This window comes from Lepus europaeus, chromosome 4 (genome assembly GCF_033115175.1).
Source record: "Lepus europaeus isolate LE1 chromosome 4, mLepTim1.pri, whole genome shotgun sequence".
Taxonomy (NCBI): Eukaryota; Metazoa; Chordata; class Mammalia; order Lagomorpha; family Leporidae; genus Lepus; species Lepus europaeus.
The window spans coordinates 72,391,393-72,405,564 of NC_084830.1; the positions used below are offsets into that span (position 1 = coordinate 72,391,393).

At 43.1% G+C, this 14,172-nt stretch overlaps 1 protein-coding gene and 1 long non-coding RNA gene across 4 annotated transcripts in view; one reads left to right on the forward strand and one right to left on the reverse strand.

Annotated features, from left to right (window-relative positions):
• The window catches only part of LACTB2 (lactamase beta 2), a 46,957-nt gene that overhangs the window by 7,568 nt on the left and 25,217 nt on the right, over nucleotides 1–14,172 (forward strand). The window contains exons 2-3 of the mRNA XM_062188371.1: nucleotides 2,459–2,622; nucleotides 13,229–13,355. Coding sequence (XP_062044355.1) covers nucleotides 2,459–2,622; nucleotides 13,229–13,355 — 291 coding nt within the window. The remainder of the gene's footprint in view (nucleotides 1–2,458; nucleotides 2,623–13,228; nucleotides 13,356–14,172) is intronic.
• Nucleotides 5,503–14,172, reverse strand: part of LOC133757693 (uncharacterized) — a 67,198-nt gene continuing 58,528 nt past the window's right edge. For all 3 annotated transcript variants that reach the window (XR_009865716.1, XR_009865717.1, XR_009865715.1), the window contains exons 3-4: nucleotides 10,822–11,269; nucleotides 5,503–6,170 (exon numbers count right to left, since the gene is read on the reverse strand). This is a non-coding gene — a long non-coding RNA (uncharacterized LOC133757693). The remainder of the gene's footprint in view (nucleotides 6,171–10,821; nucleotides 11,270–14,172) is intronic.

Consider the following 14,172-nt stretch of genomic DNA (forward strand, 5'->3'; position numbering starts at 1 on the left):
AAGATTTTTTTTTTTATTTGAAAGAGTTACACAGAGAGAGAGAGGCAGAGAGAGAGAGGGGTCTTCTATCTGACGGTTCACTCCCCAATTGGCTGCAATGGCTGGAGCTGTGCTGATCCGAAGCCAGGAGCTTCTTCCGGGTCTCCAATGTGGGTGCAAGGGCCCAAGGACTTGGGCCATCTTCTACTGCTTTCCCAGGCCATAGCAGAGAGCTGGATCGAAAGTGGAGCAGCTGGGTCTATATGGGATGCTGGTGCTTCAGGCCAGGGTGTTAACTTGCTGCGCCACAGCACTGGCCCCGTAATTTTTATATTTTTAATTTAATGTGACTAAATGTACACAGTGCTAAGCACAGCACAGTGTATTGTAGACATGGAAATAAATTCAGCAATTTCTTTAACCAAACAGATAAAGTCCCTGCCCTTTTAGGGCTCAAATTCATAGGCTGGTCAAAGTTTTAGAGACAGATATGAGGAAAAATCTCAAGAAAATTGCTAGGAATGCCATCAAAATTCACTGAGGCCCAAATCAGACATCTCAAATTTGCCTACTCCACTGTTGATGATCTTTGTTATCCTGTTGATTATGCCTTATAAATGTTGTTTAAACCATCTCTTATGTCTTCCTTGCCAACAAGACCTTCTAGTGTCCCCTTGGACAGTGTACCGTCTGGTCTCCCATCTCCAGAAAGTACAATTTACCACTGTACTTCTAGAGTAAATCTGCTACTCCGTAGAACTCAGGATACAGTTGGAGGCCACAGGCCCTAAGGTCACTGCCCTCTTCCACTGTCAGAGGCCAGTTTGTTTTTATTGGCTATACATCTCAGGGAATAGGATTAGGGAAACAAACCATCCAATATATAACAGAGACAGTGGGAGAGACAGAGGAAGAGATCATCTGCTGGTTCACTCCCCAAATGGCCTCAATGGCCAGGAGCCAGAAACTCCATCCAGGTCCCCCAGGAAGGTGACCCAAGCACTTGGACTATCTGCTGCTGCTTTCCCCAGGCATATTAGCAGGGAGCTGGATCAGAAGCAGAGTTCCAATACAGGATGTGGACGTGGAAAGTGTGGACTTAACCCACTGTACCACAGTACCAGCCCCTACTCCACTGTAAGGCTATGCGAAATGCTGTCTGTTTTCTGTAACTTCATTATTTATTTTGATTATCTCCACAGGAATGTAAACAGAGTTTCTTGTGTTGCTTACTGCAACAAATAAAGGCACAGCCCATACTACACAATCTATAAACACTGATTAATTTATCAAAACCAATCTCTCTTCTAACCTAAATGGGTGATACTATCAAACAGCATGAATTTAAGTTAGTGAACTGGTTCTTGATGAAAATGTCACTCCATTTTCTTTGTTCAAAAAAAACCGGAGAAAGAAAGGCCACCTCAGAATAACGAGGAAGGCCAAACAAAGTATAAGGAAGGTTTGGAACCACAAGCAAAGAAATTTAATAGGATTCTCTAGTAAAGTAAGAAAGCAGGGGCTAACATTGTAGTGAAGTGAGTTAAGCTGCTGTTTAATACATCAGCATCCCATATCAGAGCGCATATTTGTGTCCTGGCTGCTTCACTTCCATTTCAGCTCCCTGCTAATGCACCTGGGAGGGGAATAAAAGATGGCTCAGCTACTTGGGTCTCTGCCTCCCACGTGCAAAACCCAGCCTGGCCCAGCCTCAGCTATTACGGCCATTTGGGGCCTCTCTTTGTGTCATTCTTTCAAATTTGAATAAAAACAAAATCTTATGTCACTCCCATACTTCCCCTACAGCCTTCAAGTTCATGTGTTAGGGTGCCAGTGTAACATGTTTTCTTTAGGAATGCCATTTTATCAAATATTTCCATATCTATGAAACGTTTGGGAACCTCCTAAAAGACCAAGAAGGCAGAACTGGTAGAATACATACCAGTTTCTGGCACCAGGATTCTTGTGTTTGAATGCTCATTCTGCCATTTATTTGCAGACAAGTTGGACAAGTTAACTTCTGAATATAATGGAATATCTGTCTTAAACAGTTGTTAGGAATGCAATTGTTAAAATATGTAAGGTCCTTGGAACAATGCTGTTTAACTGCTATGTAGCCATTCAAGATTACAGTTATTACTCATTATTTAGTCTTGATTTATTTGCAACTTTTTCAAAGACCTTCCTTAGGGCACAACTACTATAATTAAGCTAAAGTAACATACAAGGATACTTCAAAAAGTTCATGGAAAATGGAATTTAAAGATAAGTTTATTTTGATGCAAAGATATTTTAATTATGCATGTTTTTTCATAATATGTATATTACATTAACTTTTTTGAAACCTTTTATAACTGATTTTTGAGCATGTGGGAAGGAAAATCATTTATGCAGTTTCTTTAATGTAAACTGTCAATGTGAGAATTATGCCAATATTAGCTGTGTTCCATTGTGTGATTCTCTTCTATTTAATTTTCAGGAGAATCCTTATTGACACTGGAGAACCAGCAATTCCAGAATATATCAGCTGTTTAAAGCAGGCTCTGACAGAATTCAACACAGCAATCCAGGAAATCATAGTCACTCATTGGCACAAAGATCATTCTGGAGGCATAGGAGACATTTGTAAAAGCATCAGTAATGGTAAGCGGAAAACATCCATTAAATTCATTAAAGAAAGCTGTGTTGGGGGCATAATTTATTTCAGTTACAGAGCTAAGTAAGCTATGAACCATTTTACTAGATAACTTATATTTTACTTGTCAACATGGATATGACTTGAATATTGTCCCCAGTTTTAACAAGGGAGGAAAGAAAAAGTCTTACTGTTTCAAACCCCTTTTTCTCTTACTTTTCCCTCTTCCCAGTAATTGACGGTCTCTTTTAATTCAGTCAGTGCACAATTACGGCTTCAGACTGAATAATGACTAACAGATTCTGAGCATTGACTGAGCGCCAGGCACTGTGCTGAGCACTTCATGGAGAATATGGGGTAGGTGCTGTATTGTCCACATTCTAAACAGATGGTCTTGGGCCTTCTATAACTTTAAGACAATTAGTAAGATACACTTAAACTAAGGTGAAATGTACTTGTGTTGATAATTCTGTCTCCCTGAAATCTGTTGAGTATTGACACTTTGCTGCTCCTCTCCTTTTTCCCTCATGCCACCATCACACCCGTGGATTCATTCATTCACTAACAAATATTCAAGTGGCGACCCTGTGCTAGTCACTGTTCTTGGCACAAAGAATATGGCAGTGAACAAAACTAACTCTGCTCAGGTAGAGCTTTCATTCTTGTAGGGAAGGTAAAGGGTAGGTAAGAAATCAGATGGTAATAGGCACTATGAAGGAAAATAAAGCACATGAAGAGGAATGAGAGAAAGAATCGGGTGAGGGAGGACAGTGGCTATGATATTGAAGGGAGAAGGACTGAGCTCCTGAGAGGAGGGCATGCCAAGCAGAGGCCATCGCAGGAAGAAAGATGCTACAGTGGGAGTGCACTCGACATGTTCAAGATACAGCAAGGAATTCAAAGACATTCATTTATATAGGATGTACATAGGCACTTAATTAATATTCTTTTTTACAAGAATTATTTATTTATTTACTTGAAAGGCTGAATTACAGAGAGGCAGAGGCAGAGAGAGAGAGAGAGAGAGAAAGAGAGGTCTTCCATCTACGGGTTCACTTCCCAAATGGCCGCAACAGCTGGGGCTGGGCCAGGCCAAATCCAGGAGCCAGGAGCTTTAACCAGGTCTCCCATGTGGGCACAGGGATCATCTTATGCTGCTTTCCCTGGTACATTAGCAGGGAGCTGGATCTAAAGTAGAGCAGCTATAACTTAAGCCAGCACCTACACAGGATGCTAGCATCAAAGGTGCAGCTTAACCTGCTATGTCACAGCACCAGCCCCTAACTAATATTTTTAAATATTTTGAAGCTAGTGGTTTTTTAGGTCTTGAGACTATAATTGGGACATTAGTGTAGTTTCCACTACTAAACCCAGTATCACCAAACTGCCAGGTATAAAAACTAACATAACTTTTTTACCCTCTTACCACATTTCTTCCAATAAAAGGGGACTGTAGCCACAGTAATTCATAATCTGTCAGTGTGATGTAGACTATTCTGAGAATTTTTAATTTTAATCACTTAGTCAACTCTTTTTTTTTAGCATGAGTGTCAGTATGAAAAATTAAAATATTTCTGGCCTGTTTATCTTCCTTTATAAATCAACTGTATTGAGTTTTGTATGTATTTATCTGTTTGTTTGTTTGAAAGACAGAACTCCCATCTGCTTTTTCACTTCCCAAATGCCCACAATGGTCCAATCTAAGCTGAGGCCAAAGCTGGGATCCAGGAACTCAATCTAGATCCCTCATGTAGGTGTTCAGAATCCAATTATGTGAGTCATCACCACAGCCTCCCAGCAGCTGCTCTAGCTGCTCTAGCAAGTATTGAACCCTGGCCCTTCAATTTAGGACACAGGCATCTCAACTGGCAATGTAACTGGTAGACCAAAGGCCCATCCCTGGGCATTGATTTAAAAACATATAATATACCCATTGTAAATGTACAGTTTGGTGTTTCAACAAACATAAATAACTTACGTGACCACTCCAATCAAGCTATAGACTTCCACCCCTCCAGGAAGAAACACTCTGTGCCCATTCATAGAGATTCTACCCCCAACTTCCAGCCACCACTGATCTGTTGTCTTTCACTTATGTGTTAGTTTTGCCTGTTCTAGAATTTCACATAATGGAAGAATGTAAAATCACTCTCTCTGTGACTGGTTTCTTTCACAGAGCATCATGTTTTTGAGATTCACCTTTGTTTCATGTGTCAGTAGCTTTGTTCATTTTTATTGCCAAGTGGTAGAATAAAAATACTATAATTTGGGCCAATGCAGCGGCTCAATAGGCTAATCCTCCGCCTGTGGCGCCGGCACACCGGGTTCTAGTCCCGGTCGGGGCGCCAGATTCTGTCCCGGTTGCCCTTCTTCCAGGCCAGCTCTCTGCTATGGCCCGGGAGTGCAGTGGAGGATGGCCCAAGTCCTTGGGCCCTGCACCCGCATGGGAGACCAGGAGAAGCACCTGGCTCCTGGCTTCGGATCAGCGTGATGCGCTGGCCGCAGTGCGCCGGCCACGGCAGCCATTGGAGGGTGAACCAATGGCAAAAGGAAGACCTTTCTCTCTGTCTCTGTCTCTCTCACTGTCCACTCTGCCTGTCAAAAAATTAAAAAAATAAAATAAAATAAAAAATAAAAAAATACTATAATTTGGTTATCCATTCAATTGGGCATTTGATTCACTTTCATACAATTAAAATAGTTTGGGTTCCATCTAAATATTAAATATATATATTAGATTACCTATTCAATTTATTAAAAGAAAATAGAAGAGAAATTTGACATGATTTTTTAATAGCTATTAAAATGTTAGCCCACTAAGAAGTGGTTTGTTGTCTCTCATTCTGGTCTTTACTGAGTCACGACACAGACACCAGGGGTTGGGTGAAAGCAGGCCAGAGGCGAGCAGCCCACAGACTCATTTATTTCAGTTGGTACAGCAGCTTGTATACCCGAGGCAGTCAATCTGGTCAAGGGGCAGTTTATACCCTAACCAATCACAGCCTGTTGCCAGGCAGGCTCCATTGCCAGGTGGGTTTTGAAGCCATTCCTGAGTAACTGATGCTCGCTTGCCAGCAGCCATGTTGGCATGGCCTTCTCATTCCACCACATTACCCCTTTTCGTTTATTTTTGAGCAACAGGAGGCATTATCCTTGGCCATACCATTGTTGACCCCGTTTCCATGTGGCTGTCTTAGGTTGTCCCCCAGGGACTCTTACCCGTCATTGACTAACCAGCCTTCAAACTGGAAGACCACAAGAGTGCTTGCTCAGATGGGGGTAGGAATGAGTAACAATGATAACCAGGAATGGCATGATGGCACGCAGACTGTAGGCTGTTTGAGTGGCTTACCAGAGCTACTGGGGTATCAAGCAATAGTGAATGTGGCTGTGGACAGTTTCTCAGGGCAGGATGATAGAGCAGCAGCTTGACAATAGGCAGCAGGTGCTTCTGCTAACAAGGCTGACTCTCAGTCTTGTTCAGCTTGTTCTGGTTGACTGTCAATTGCAGACTTGATGTTTCTGGCTGGTACCCAAATGGGCTGTCCCACATTCTCTGGAAAGACACAAGCATATCCTCAGCCTTTGGTTAGCAGAGGGTGTGGTCCCTTCCATTCTCCTGTCAGAGGGTCTTTCCACCTAACCATAGGGGTCAGGGTCTGGGATGGAAAGGATCCCCAGTGTTTATAAGCTGGGCTGACCCCTTGGGAATCAAAAGTAAGAAAATTGATAGTGAAAAGGACCTCAGTCAAAGCAAGCTATGGGTCTGGGGGCATATGATTGTTTTTCTGTCTTTGTAAGAGAGCTTTAATTGTCCTATAAGTTCTTTCAATGATTGCCTGTCCCTGTGGGTTGTATGGGATACCTGTGGCAGACTGTATATTCCAGGACCTCAGGAAGGAATTCATTTCCTGTGATGTATATGCTGACCCATTATCTGTCTTTATGGTCCAGAGGACACCAAGAATCAGCATGGCTGATTTAACCGCCTTTATCACATTACTAGCCTTTTCTCTGGATTGGGCTGTTGCAAATACAGCCTTTGAATAAGTATCTACCACCACATGGACAAACTTAAGTTTACTAAAGGAGCTAATGGAGGTGACGTCCACTTGCCAGAGCTTATTAGGAGCAAGCCCTCACAGGTTCACTCCTGCTTGTTGCAGTGGGCCTAACGGGGTGAGGGGGGCACAATTCTTGCAAGAGCATACTAAGTGTTTGCACTGGCTCACTGTTAGCTTCGGGAAAAGCAATTTTATGTTGCTTACTGACATATGAAATTTTTGGTGTAGAACATGGGCTTGTTCTAGGTGTCCAATGGAAGCCATGTTGCAGGAGATAAGACAATCAACCTTTTTGTTGCCTTGGAAAATAAAGCCAGGTAACCCAGTATGTGATATTACGTGTGAGATATACCATGGGTGTTTTCTGTTCTCAGCTCTTTAAGTGTTATGAACATCTGGCCAATTGGCTTATTGGTCGGGTTAAAGACTGCAAAAAGGATCATCTTTGCTACCTGTACTGAATATTTGCTTCCAAAAATATATTTACTAGCCCATCCTGGCTAAGGAGTAGTACCTTGACTATTGCCCTTATTTCTCCCAATTGTACTGATCCCCCATGGGGTTCTACATGGATTTTATCTTTTTCTGTTGAGGATTGAATCACTATTCCTAACAGTGACTTGTTGGTATCCGTAAATGCACATGGTGGCATGGGTATAGGTTAATTAGCAGGGAAAGCATGTTTTGGATAGTCTATTTCTTAGGTTTGTAACATCTGGAGTAGCCTGTCCACCAGCAGGTGATCGTCAACCTGTCCTGGGAAATTTATCATTAAAGTTTGAAAGAGCGTGCTATTCTGCATCAATGTTGACAGTTCTAATTGTGATAGTGGTAGGACCACTATGTCTGGCTCTGTGTTAAATATGTTATTGGCATAAAATCTTAATTTTAAGTCCCATCATAAGGATGACATCTACTTTGTTAACTATTTTGCAACACTCGCTCCAGGCTGTGTGAGCCCAAAAAAGTGGTCTGTGTTGTTGCCAAATAACTCCTAAGGGGGCCTTGAGGGTAGATATGGTTATAGCAAATAGAGGCACCTGAGGGTCATATCTAAAGGTTTTTAAATTTGACAACTGGGTGTTGATCTTTTCTGTAGTGGATTTGGCTGCTGATGTCAATATGATTTTTGAGGAAGGGCTGTTCCCCTTAGACAGTAAATCGAATAGCGGTCTAAGCTCTACAGGTGTTAGGGGAAAGAAGGGCTTCAGCTGATTGATTTGGCCACATAGTTGCTGAAGTTCATTAAGTGAGTATTTATGCTTGATTTTAGGTTTGGGCCCATTGGAGATATGTGGGAGGAGATTTGATAACCCAGGAATTGAAAGGGAGGAAAATGTTGTACCTTTTCTGTGGCAATAGACAAACCCAGGAATTGTAAATTTCTTATTGTCTCACTTAGGCCTTCAGAGTTGCCACATTCTCATGAACAAGTAAGATATCATCCACATAATGTATGAGCAAGCACTGATTAAGTGTGCTGGTTGCATGAGAAACGTATCTTTGGCAAATGGCAGGGCTATTTTTCATGCATCGTGGGAGTACTGTCCACTGAAATTTTTTGCGGAGAATTGGAAATTGGGCTCCCATACTATAAAGGCGGAGTAGGCCTTATCCTCCTCCAAAAAGGGGATTGGAAAAGAAGCAATCTTGATATCAATGGTAACTATGTGGTATTCATTAGGAAAGGCCCCTCGATGGGGAATGCCAGCCTGGAATGTTCCCATCTTTTTTATGATTTTGTTGATGGCTCTCAAATCCTGTAGTAGCCTATCTTTTCCCTGTTTCTTTGGTATCACAAAAATGGGTGTGTTGTGAGGGCGAGTGGAGGGCTCTATGTGTCCCTTTTCCAATTGTTCCTGTACCAATTCTCTAAGGATGCCAAGTTTAGGTTGTAATATTGGCCACTGTTCTACCCAGATGTTTCCTGTTTTTTCCCATTCTACGGGGATTGGGCCTGGCTTTTGTATGAGGTGAGCAGTGGCCCCTAGAATTGGGGGTGAATCTTACTAGTAGGCTCTCCATTAAAGCTGTTGGCTCGTGGAGATTTGCGATCCATAGTAAGGACCGCTTGCATTTGTGAGAGCACATCTCTTCCCCATAAGGTCATGGAAACCTCAGCAATTAGTGGAAAGATGGTTCCCGTATCTCCATTGTCATCTCGCCACATTACAGGCATGATGACCTGATCAGCCAATTTTAATCCTCCAACGCCTTGGAGATCGGGCCCAGGGGCGGTCTTCCAATGTTGTGTTTTCCTTGTGTCCCTAGCTTTTAAGACAGTGGCATCCGCCCTCGTATCAATTAAACCCACAAAGGCAATATCATCTAAGTATAGGGTCAATTTTGGCCTCAGATTGAAGATGGGCATCGACCAGTTAATGGTGATGGGACTCCCTCTTTCTTGCTGGGCTGAGGGTCACCCTGCTGGGAGTTTAAAGGCTTGGTCTTGCAATCTTTTGCCCAGTAAAAGCCTTTTACATCTGGGACACGGTGTTTTGGGCTTGCCCGTCTGTCAGCATTTGGGCAGTTTCGCCGTAGGTGTCCCATTTCCTGACATCCCCAACAAACCAGAGAATCATTAGACTTCCTTGTGTTCAGTTTGATAATGGCCGCAGTTGGGGCCTGTATGGGTGTATCAGCAGAGTTTACCTCCTTTGTAGCTACTATCCATTTAGAAAGGTCTTCATATGGACTGGGGTGATTGCAGCTTTTGCCTCTTTGGTAGCACGTTCCCAAGCTAATAGTTTGACCAGATTGTCTTGATCAGGGCCAAGTGGTAATCTTTTCTCTACCTCCTCCAAGACTCTGGCAAGGAAATTGGGGAACCATTCTCCTGGGCCTTGAGCTAGGTTTCTAAAGAGCTGACTATAATTAGGAGGATTTATATTTTTTAAGGCTCTAAGTGCCAAATCTCTGACCTGATCAAAACAGGCAACTACTCCAATGCGGGCCTGTTCATGAGGATATATGTAGGTGCCACGGCTTGTAAGCATATCAAAGGTTACTGCAATTCCATAAGCAGCATTATTCCTCGCCATGGTTTCAGCCTCTTCCTCATAGGAGGCTTTCCACTGTAAGAACTGTGGTCTTGACAAACATGCTTTGAGCAGTGTAACTCAGTCAAAATGAGTTTGAAGGTTTGCTGCCCATTGTATGAGCACCTGTTCAAAGTAGGGAGAGTCAGGGCCTGATTCTTGAGAAGCCTTTTTTAACATAGTAAGGTCATTTACGGGTGTTGGAATCCAGGGCCTGAATTCTGTGTCCACTCCTACATTAACGGCAAATGCGGATGGGATGGGGGCTAGTGGCTGCCCTGAGAGCCTGGGGTGCCTGGGGACTGCCACAAATGTGGGGATCTTCACTGGGTACAGATGGGATGACCTCACATGGGTTATTGCCTTGAGGTCGTCTAAGTTCATCCCACAGATATTTGTGGGGTGGCTGACAAGGTATTGCTGCATTGTCTGCTGTCATGTCATGTCATTTTCACCGTCAGAGCTCTCTCTCCCCAAGTCATCAACTGTTGCCTGTGAGGCAGAGGCCTGGAGTGACAGGCTCTTATCACTCACAGATTCATTATGTTTGGTAATCTGTGTGGGCTTCTCAGAGGGGGGTTTCTTTCCCAAGTTTGAATGCTTAAGAGCGGCTAGCCACGCCACCTCTAGCCAAAGGAAAGACACCTACAGCACTGCTGCCATAACACAACAAATTCCTAGCACCTCAGCGGCTGATGGCATTCTGCAAGGGGTTCCCTACATTAGACAAACAGACAGTGGTGTATCAGATCGTATGTATGTCCTGTGCTTAGTGTGGGACTTCCTTGATTCATTAGGTCAAGGCCGTAGGCCCACACGGTGTCTCCAGAGCATCACCTCTCTCAAGTGAGGGAAGATGACTTGGTTCCAAATTCTGGGATGATCAGTCCCTTATGTGAATTCGCCGGGCAAATGGAAAGTAAAAGGAGGAGCTGAGAAGTGGCATTACGCTTCTGGGCGATGTGTGCCTAACTTGGGGTCACTTCGACTGAGGACAAGGACAAGGAAAGTGGTATAGGAGGGGGTTCTGTGCTCACCCTCATAGAACCGAACAGCACACAAAACACCGAGGGGCCTACTTGCTAAAATCAAGGGAGGAACTCACCGAGTCCGACACGTTGTCTCTCTCTCAGTCACGTTGGCACCAGATGTTGCTGTGGATTTGTTCTGAGAGAAGGAGCGCGGTGGGGGCAAGAGGCATGGAGTCACCACACAGATACTGGGAGTCGGGTGAAAGTGGACCAGAGGCAAGCAGCCCATAGACTCGTTTATTTCAGTTGGTGCAGCAGCTAATATAGCCGAGGCAGTCAATCTGGTCAAGGGGCAGTTTATGCCCTCACCAATCACTACCTGTTGCCAGGCAGTATCCGAAGCCATCCAGTCACAACCTGTTGCCAGGCAGGCTCTGTTTGCCATGTGATTTCCAAAGCCATCCAATCACAGCCTGTTGCCAGGCAGGCTCTGTTGCCAGGTGGGTTTCGAAGCCATTCCTGAGTAACTGACGCCCACTTGCCAGCGGCAATCTTGGCATGGCCTTCTCATTCCACCACATTCTATGATACAAAATAATAGAATTTGGGGTTAGAGAGGGAATATGTTATTTTCTGTTGTCTGTTTTATTTTTATTTCCATGTTCTTCTTTCTCCTCCTTACTAGCCAGATTTCTATGCTTTGTCAGTTTTTCTTTGAAATGTCTTTTTCTCCCTCCATATTTCTAGTACTAACACCTAATCCTGATATTCATTACCTTCTGGTTGGTTTATGGCAATCATTGTCTACTGATTCTCTCCTATCTCCCTCCCTCCATTTTCCCCACCCACAGACACCATATTTTTTGAAAGATTTCTTTTTTATTTATTTGAAAGACAGAGTTACAGAAAAAGGAGGAGAGACAGAAAGTGATCTTCCGTCTGCTAGTTCACTCCCCAAATGGCTGTAATGGCCAGGGCGGAGCCAGGCCTAATCCAGGAGCCTAGAGCTTCTTCCAGGTCTCCCACATGGGTGCAGGGGTCTAAGCACTTGGGCCATCTTCTGCTATTCTCTCAGGCCATTAGCAGGGAGCTGGATTGGAAGTGGAGCTTCCAGGTCTTGAACCAGCGCCTATATGGGATGCCAGCATCACAGAGGCTTAACCTGCTACACCCAGCAACAGCCCCTCACAGCTACCATATTGATCCACCTGTTACTGCTGTTTGTTTATCTTACTACAGAGTATGCAGTAGCCACATAGGGTAAAGGTTACATGTGTTGTGTGAACAATGTATTAATTAAGGTCCTCCATGATCTGGCTCATCTTACCTTTCCAACTTTACCTCTACTCTTCCCAGTCAGTAGTTTGCGTTAAACAACTTGGTAACACTGTCACACCTTATGCAATGCTTATTCTCATTTCCATGCCTTTACTAATGCCATTTCCTTACCTACAAGTCTTTCTCTGTACCTTTACCCATGCTATACAACCTGTAAATTAAACCCCAAGTTCTATCATATTTATGCTGTTGGTTATTTCTCTGAACTCCTGTTGCTTTTATTAGTTGGATGTTCCTTTGTGTAGTCATTAAATGATATTGAATATATTCCTTTGTTCCTTGTTTGTTTTATTTCCCCAACTATAATATATGTTAAGTGCTTTAATGTCATTGTACTTATATATGTACATGTGATGCTATTTAAATAATTTCTACGCAACTCTTGGTTGGTTAATTGATTTTCTTTGTGCCAGGGAAGGATAGTGTTATTAAACTTGTTTTATTTTTGAGATTTATTTATTTGAAAGAGTCAGAGAGAGGGAGAGACAGAGATCCTCCATCTTTGCTGTTTTACTTCTGAAGTGATCACAACAGCCAGACTGGGCCAGGTCTAAGCCAGGAGCCAGGAACTCTATCCGGGTCTCTCACATGTGTGGCAGGTACTTGGGCCATTTTCTGCCTTCCCAGGCACTATATCAGGAAGCTGGATGAGAAGCAGAGTGGCCAGAACGCAAACCAGCACTCCACTATAGTATCCCAGTGTTGCCACACTAGCCCCCAAGCTTACAATGAAGGTTGAATATCTTAGCTCTGAGTTTGGGACTCCCTTTCAGCAATCACAGCAAAGGCCTTTTCCCAGCATTCCTCTGTTATTAACTATTACCCTAACTTCTTTATGTCAGGCACTTAGAGAAAAGTTCCCTGGTTCTGTGTTACACCTGCCTCTTCAATACTTGATGTCACAGCTAGCTGAGATTGTGAACTACTTTCAAATTTTTATACAGTTCAGGAGTGATTAGAAAAACACAATACTTTTATGTAAACCTAGACGGGCATGAGAGAACAAAAAGCTCTTTTATTGAGAAATATGAAATAATTCTATCCCAGAGAAAAGCTGCTGTAATTCATCCCACTTTCTATTGTCTCTTAGCTCTTTATGCAGTCATTCCCAAGGGTTAAATCTTTGAAAATTCATTTCTTAAAGGGCTGAATTATCTATTATTTAAAGTGTGACTTCATTTATTTTGCATATCTTGTGACTAGATACTACCTACTGCATTAAAAAACTCCCACGGACTCCTCACAGAGAAGAAAGGATAGGAAATGGAGAGCAACAATACGTTTATCTGAGAGATGGAGATGTAATCAAGACAGAAGGAGCCACGCTAAGGTAAGTGAACATCCTTTAGTCAAAACGGCATGGGCACCATGTGTATGTGGTATAAAAAGTGCGAGGAGGCAGCTATATGCAGATCTGTACATGTGAAGAATGCCTCATGACAGATATAACAAAGACACAGATGAAATCTGGTAATATCATTTACTCCTGGAAGAGAAGATAGGTTGCTTGAGAAATAGGAAAAGACTTTTCACTCCGTATGCATTTTTTGAGAATTTGTTATGTATTTATTTGAAAGGCAGAGTGGGGACAGAAAGGAGACAGAGTTCTTCCATCCTCTGGTACACTCTCGAAATGCCTACAACAACAGGGGCTAAGGCAAGGCAGAAGCCAGAAACTCCACCTGGGTGGCAACAGCCCAAGCATGTGGGCCATCACCTGCTGCCTCATAGGCACATGAGCAGGGAACTGGTGTATCTGGAAACATAGGAGCCAGGATAAAAACCGGCACTCCAATATGGCGTGTGGGCGGCATCCCAAGTGGTAGCTTAACCTGCTGTGCCGCAATACCTGCCCCCCCCCACAAATTCTTTCTAAATTGTTTGACTCATATGATCACATTTTAAAAAAATATTTAAAAATAATAAATCATATGATCACATTTAAAAAAATATTTAAAAAATAATAAAATTTTTTAAATCAGCATTTCCTCCAAGGGTGATCTGGAATCTACCTATGCATCCAATTCAGGGTTTCCCCAGGTTCTCACTTCCAGAAGATAGCCCCTGCCGGAACTCAGAACATTTTCAGCAGGATCCGTAATCCCCCTGTGGCCTGTCTGAGGAATTGCAGAGGCTATTTCAAACTC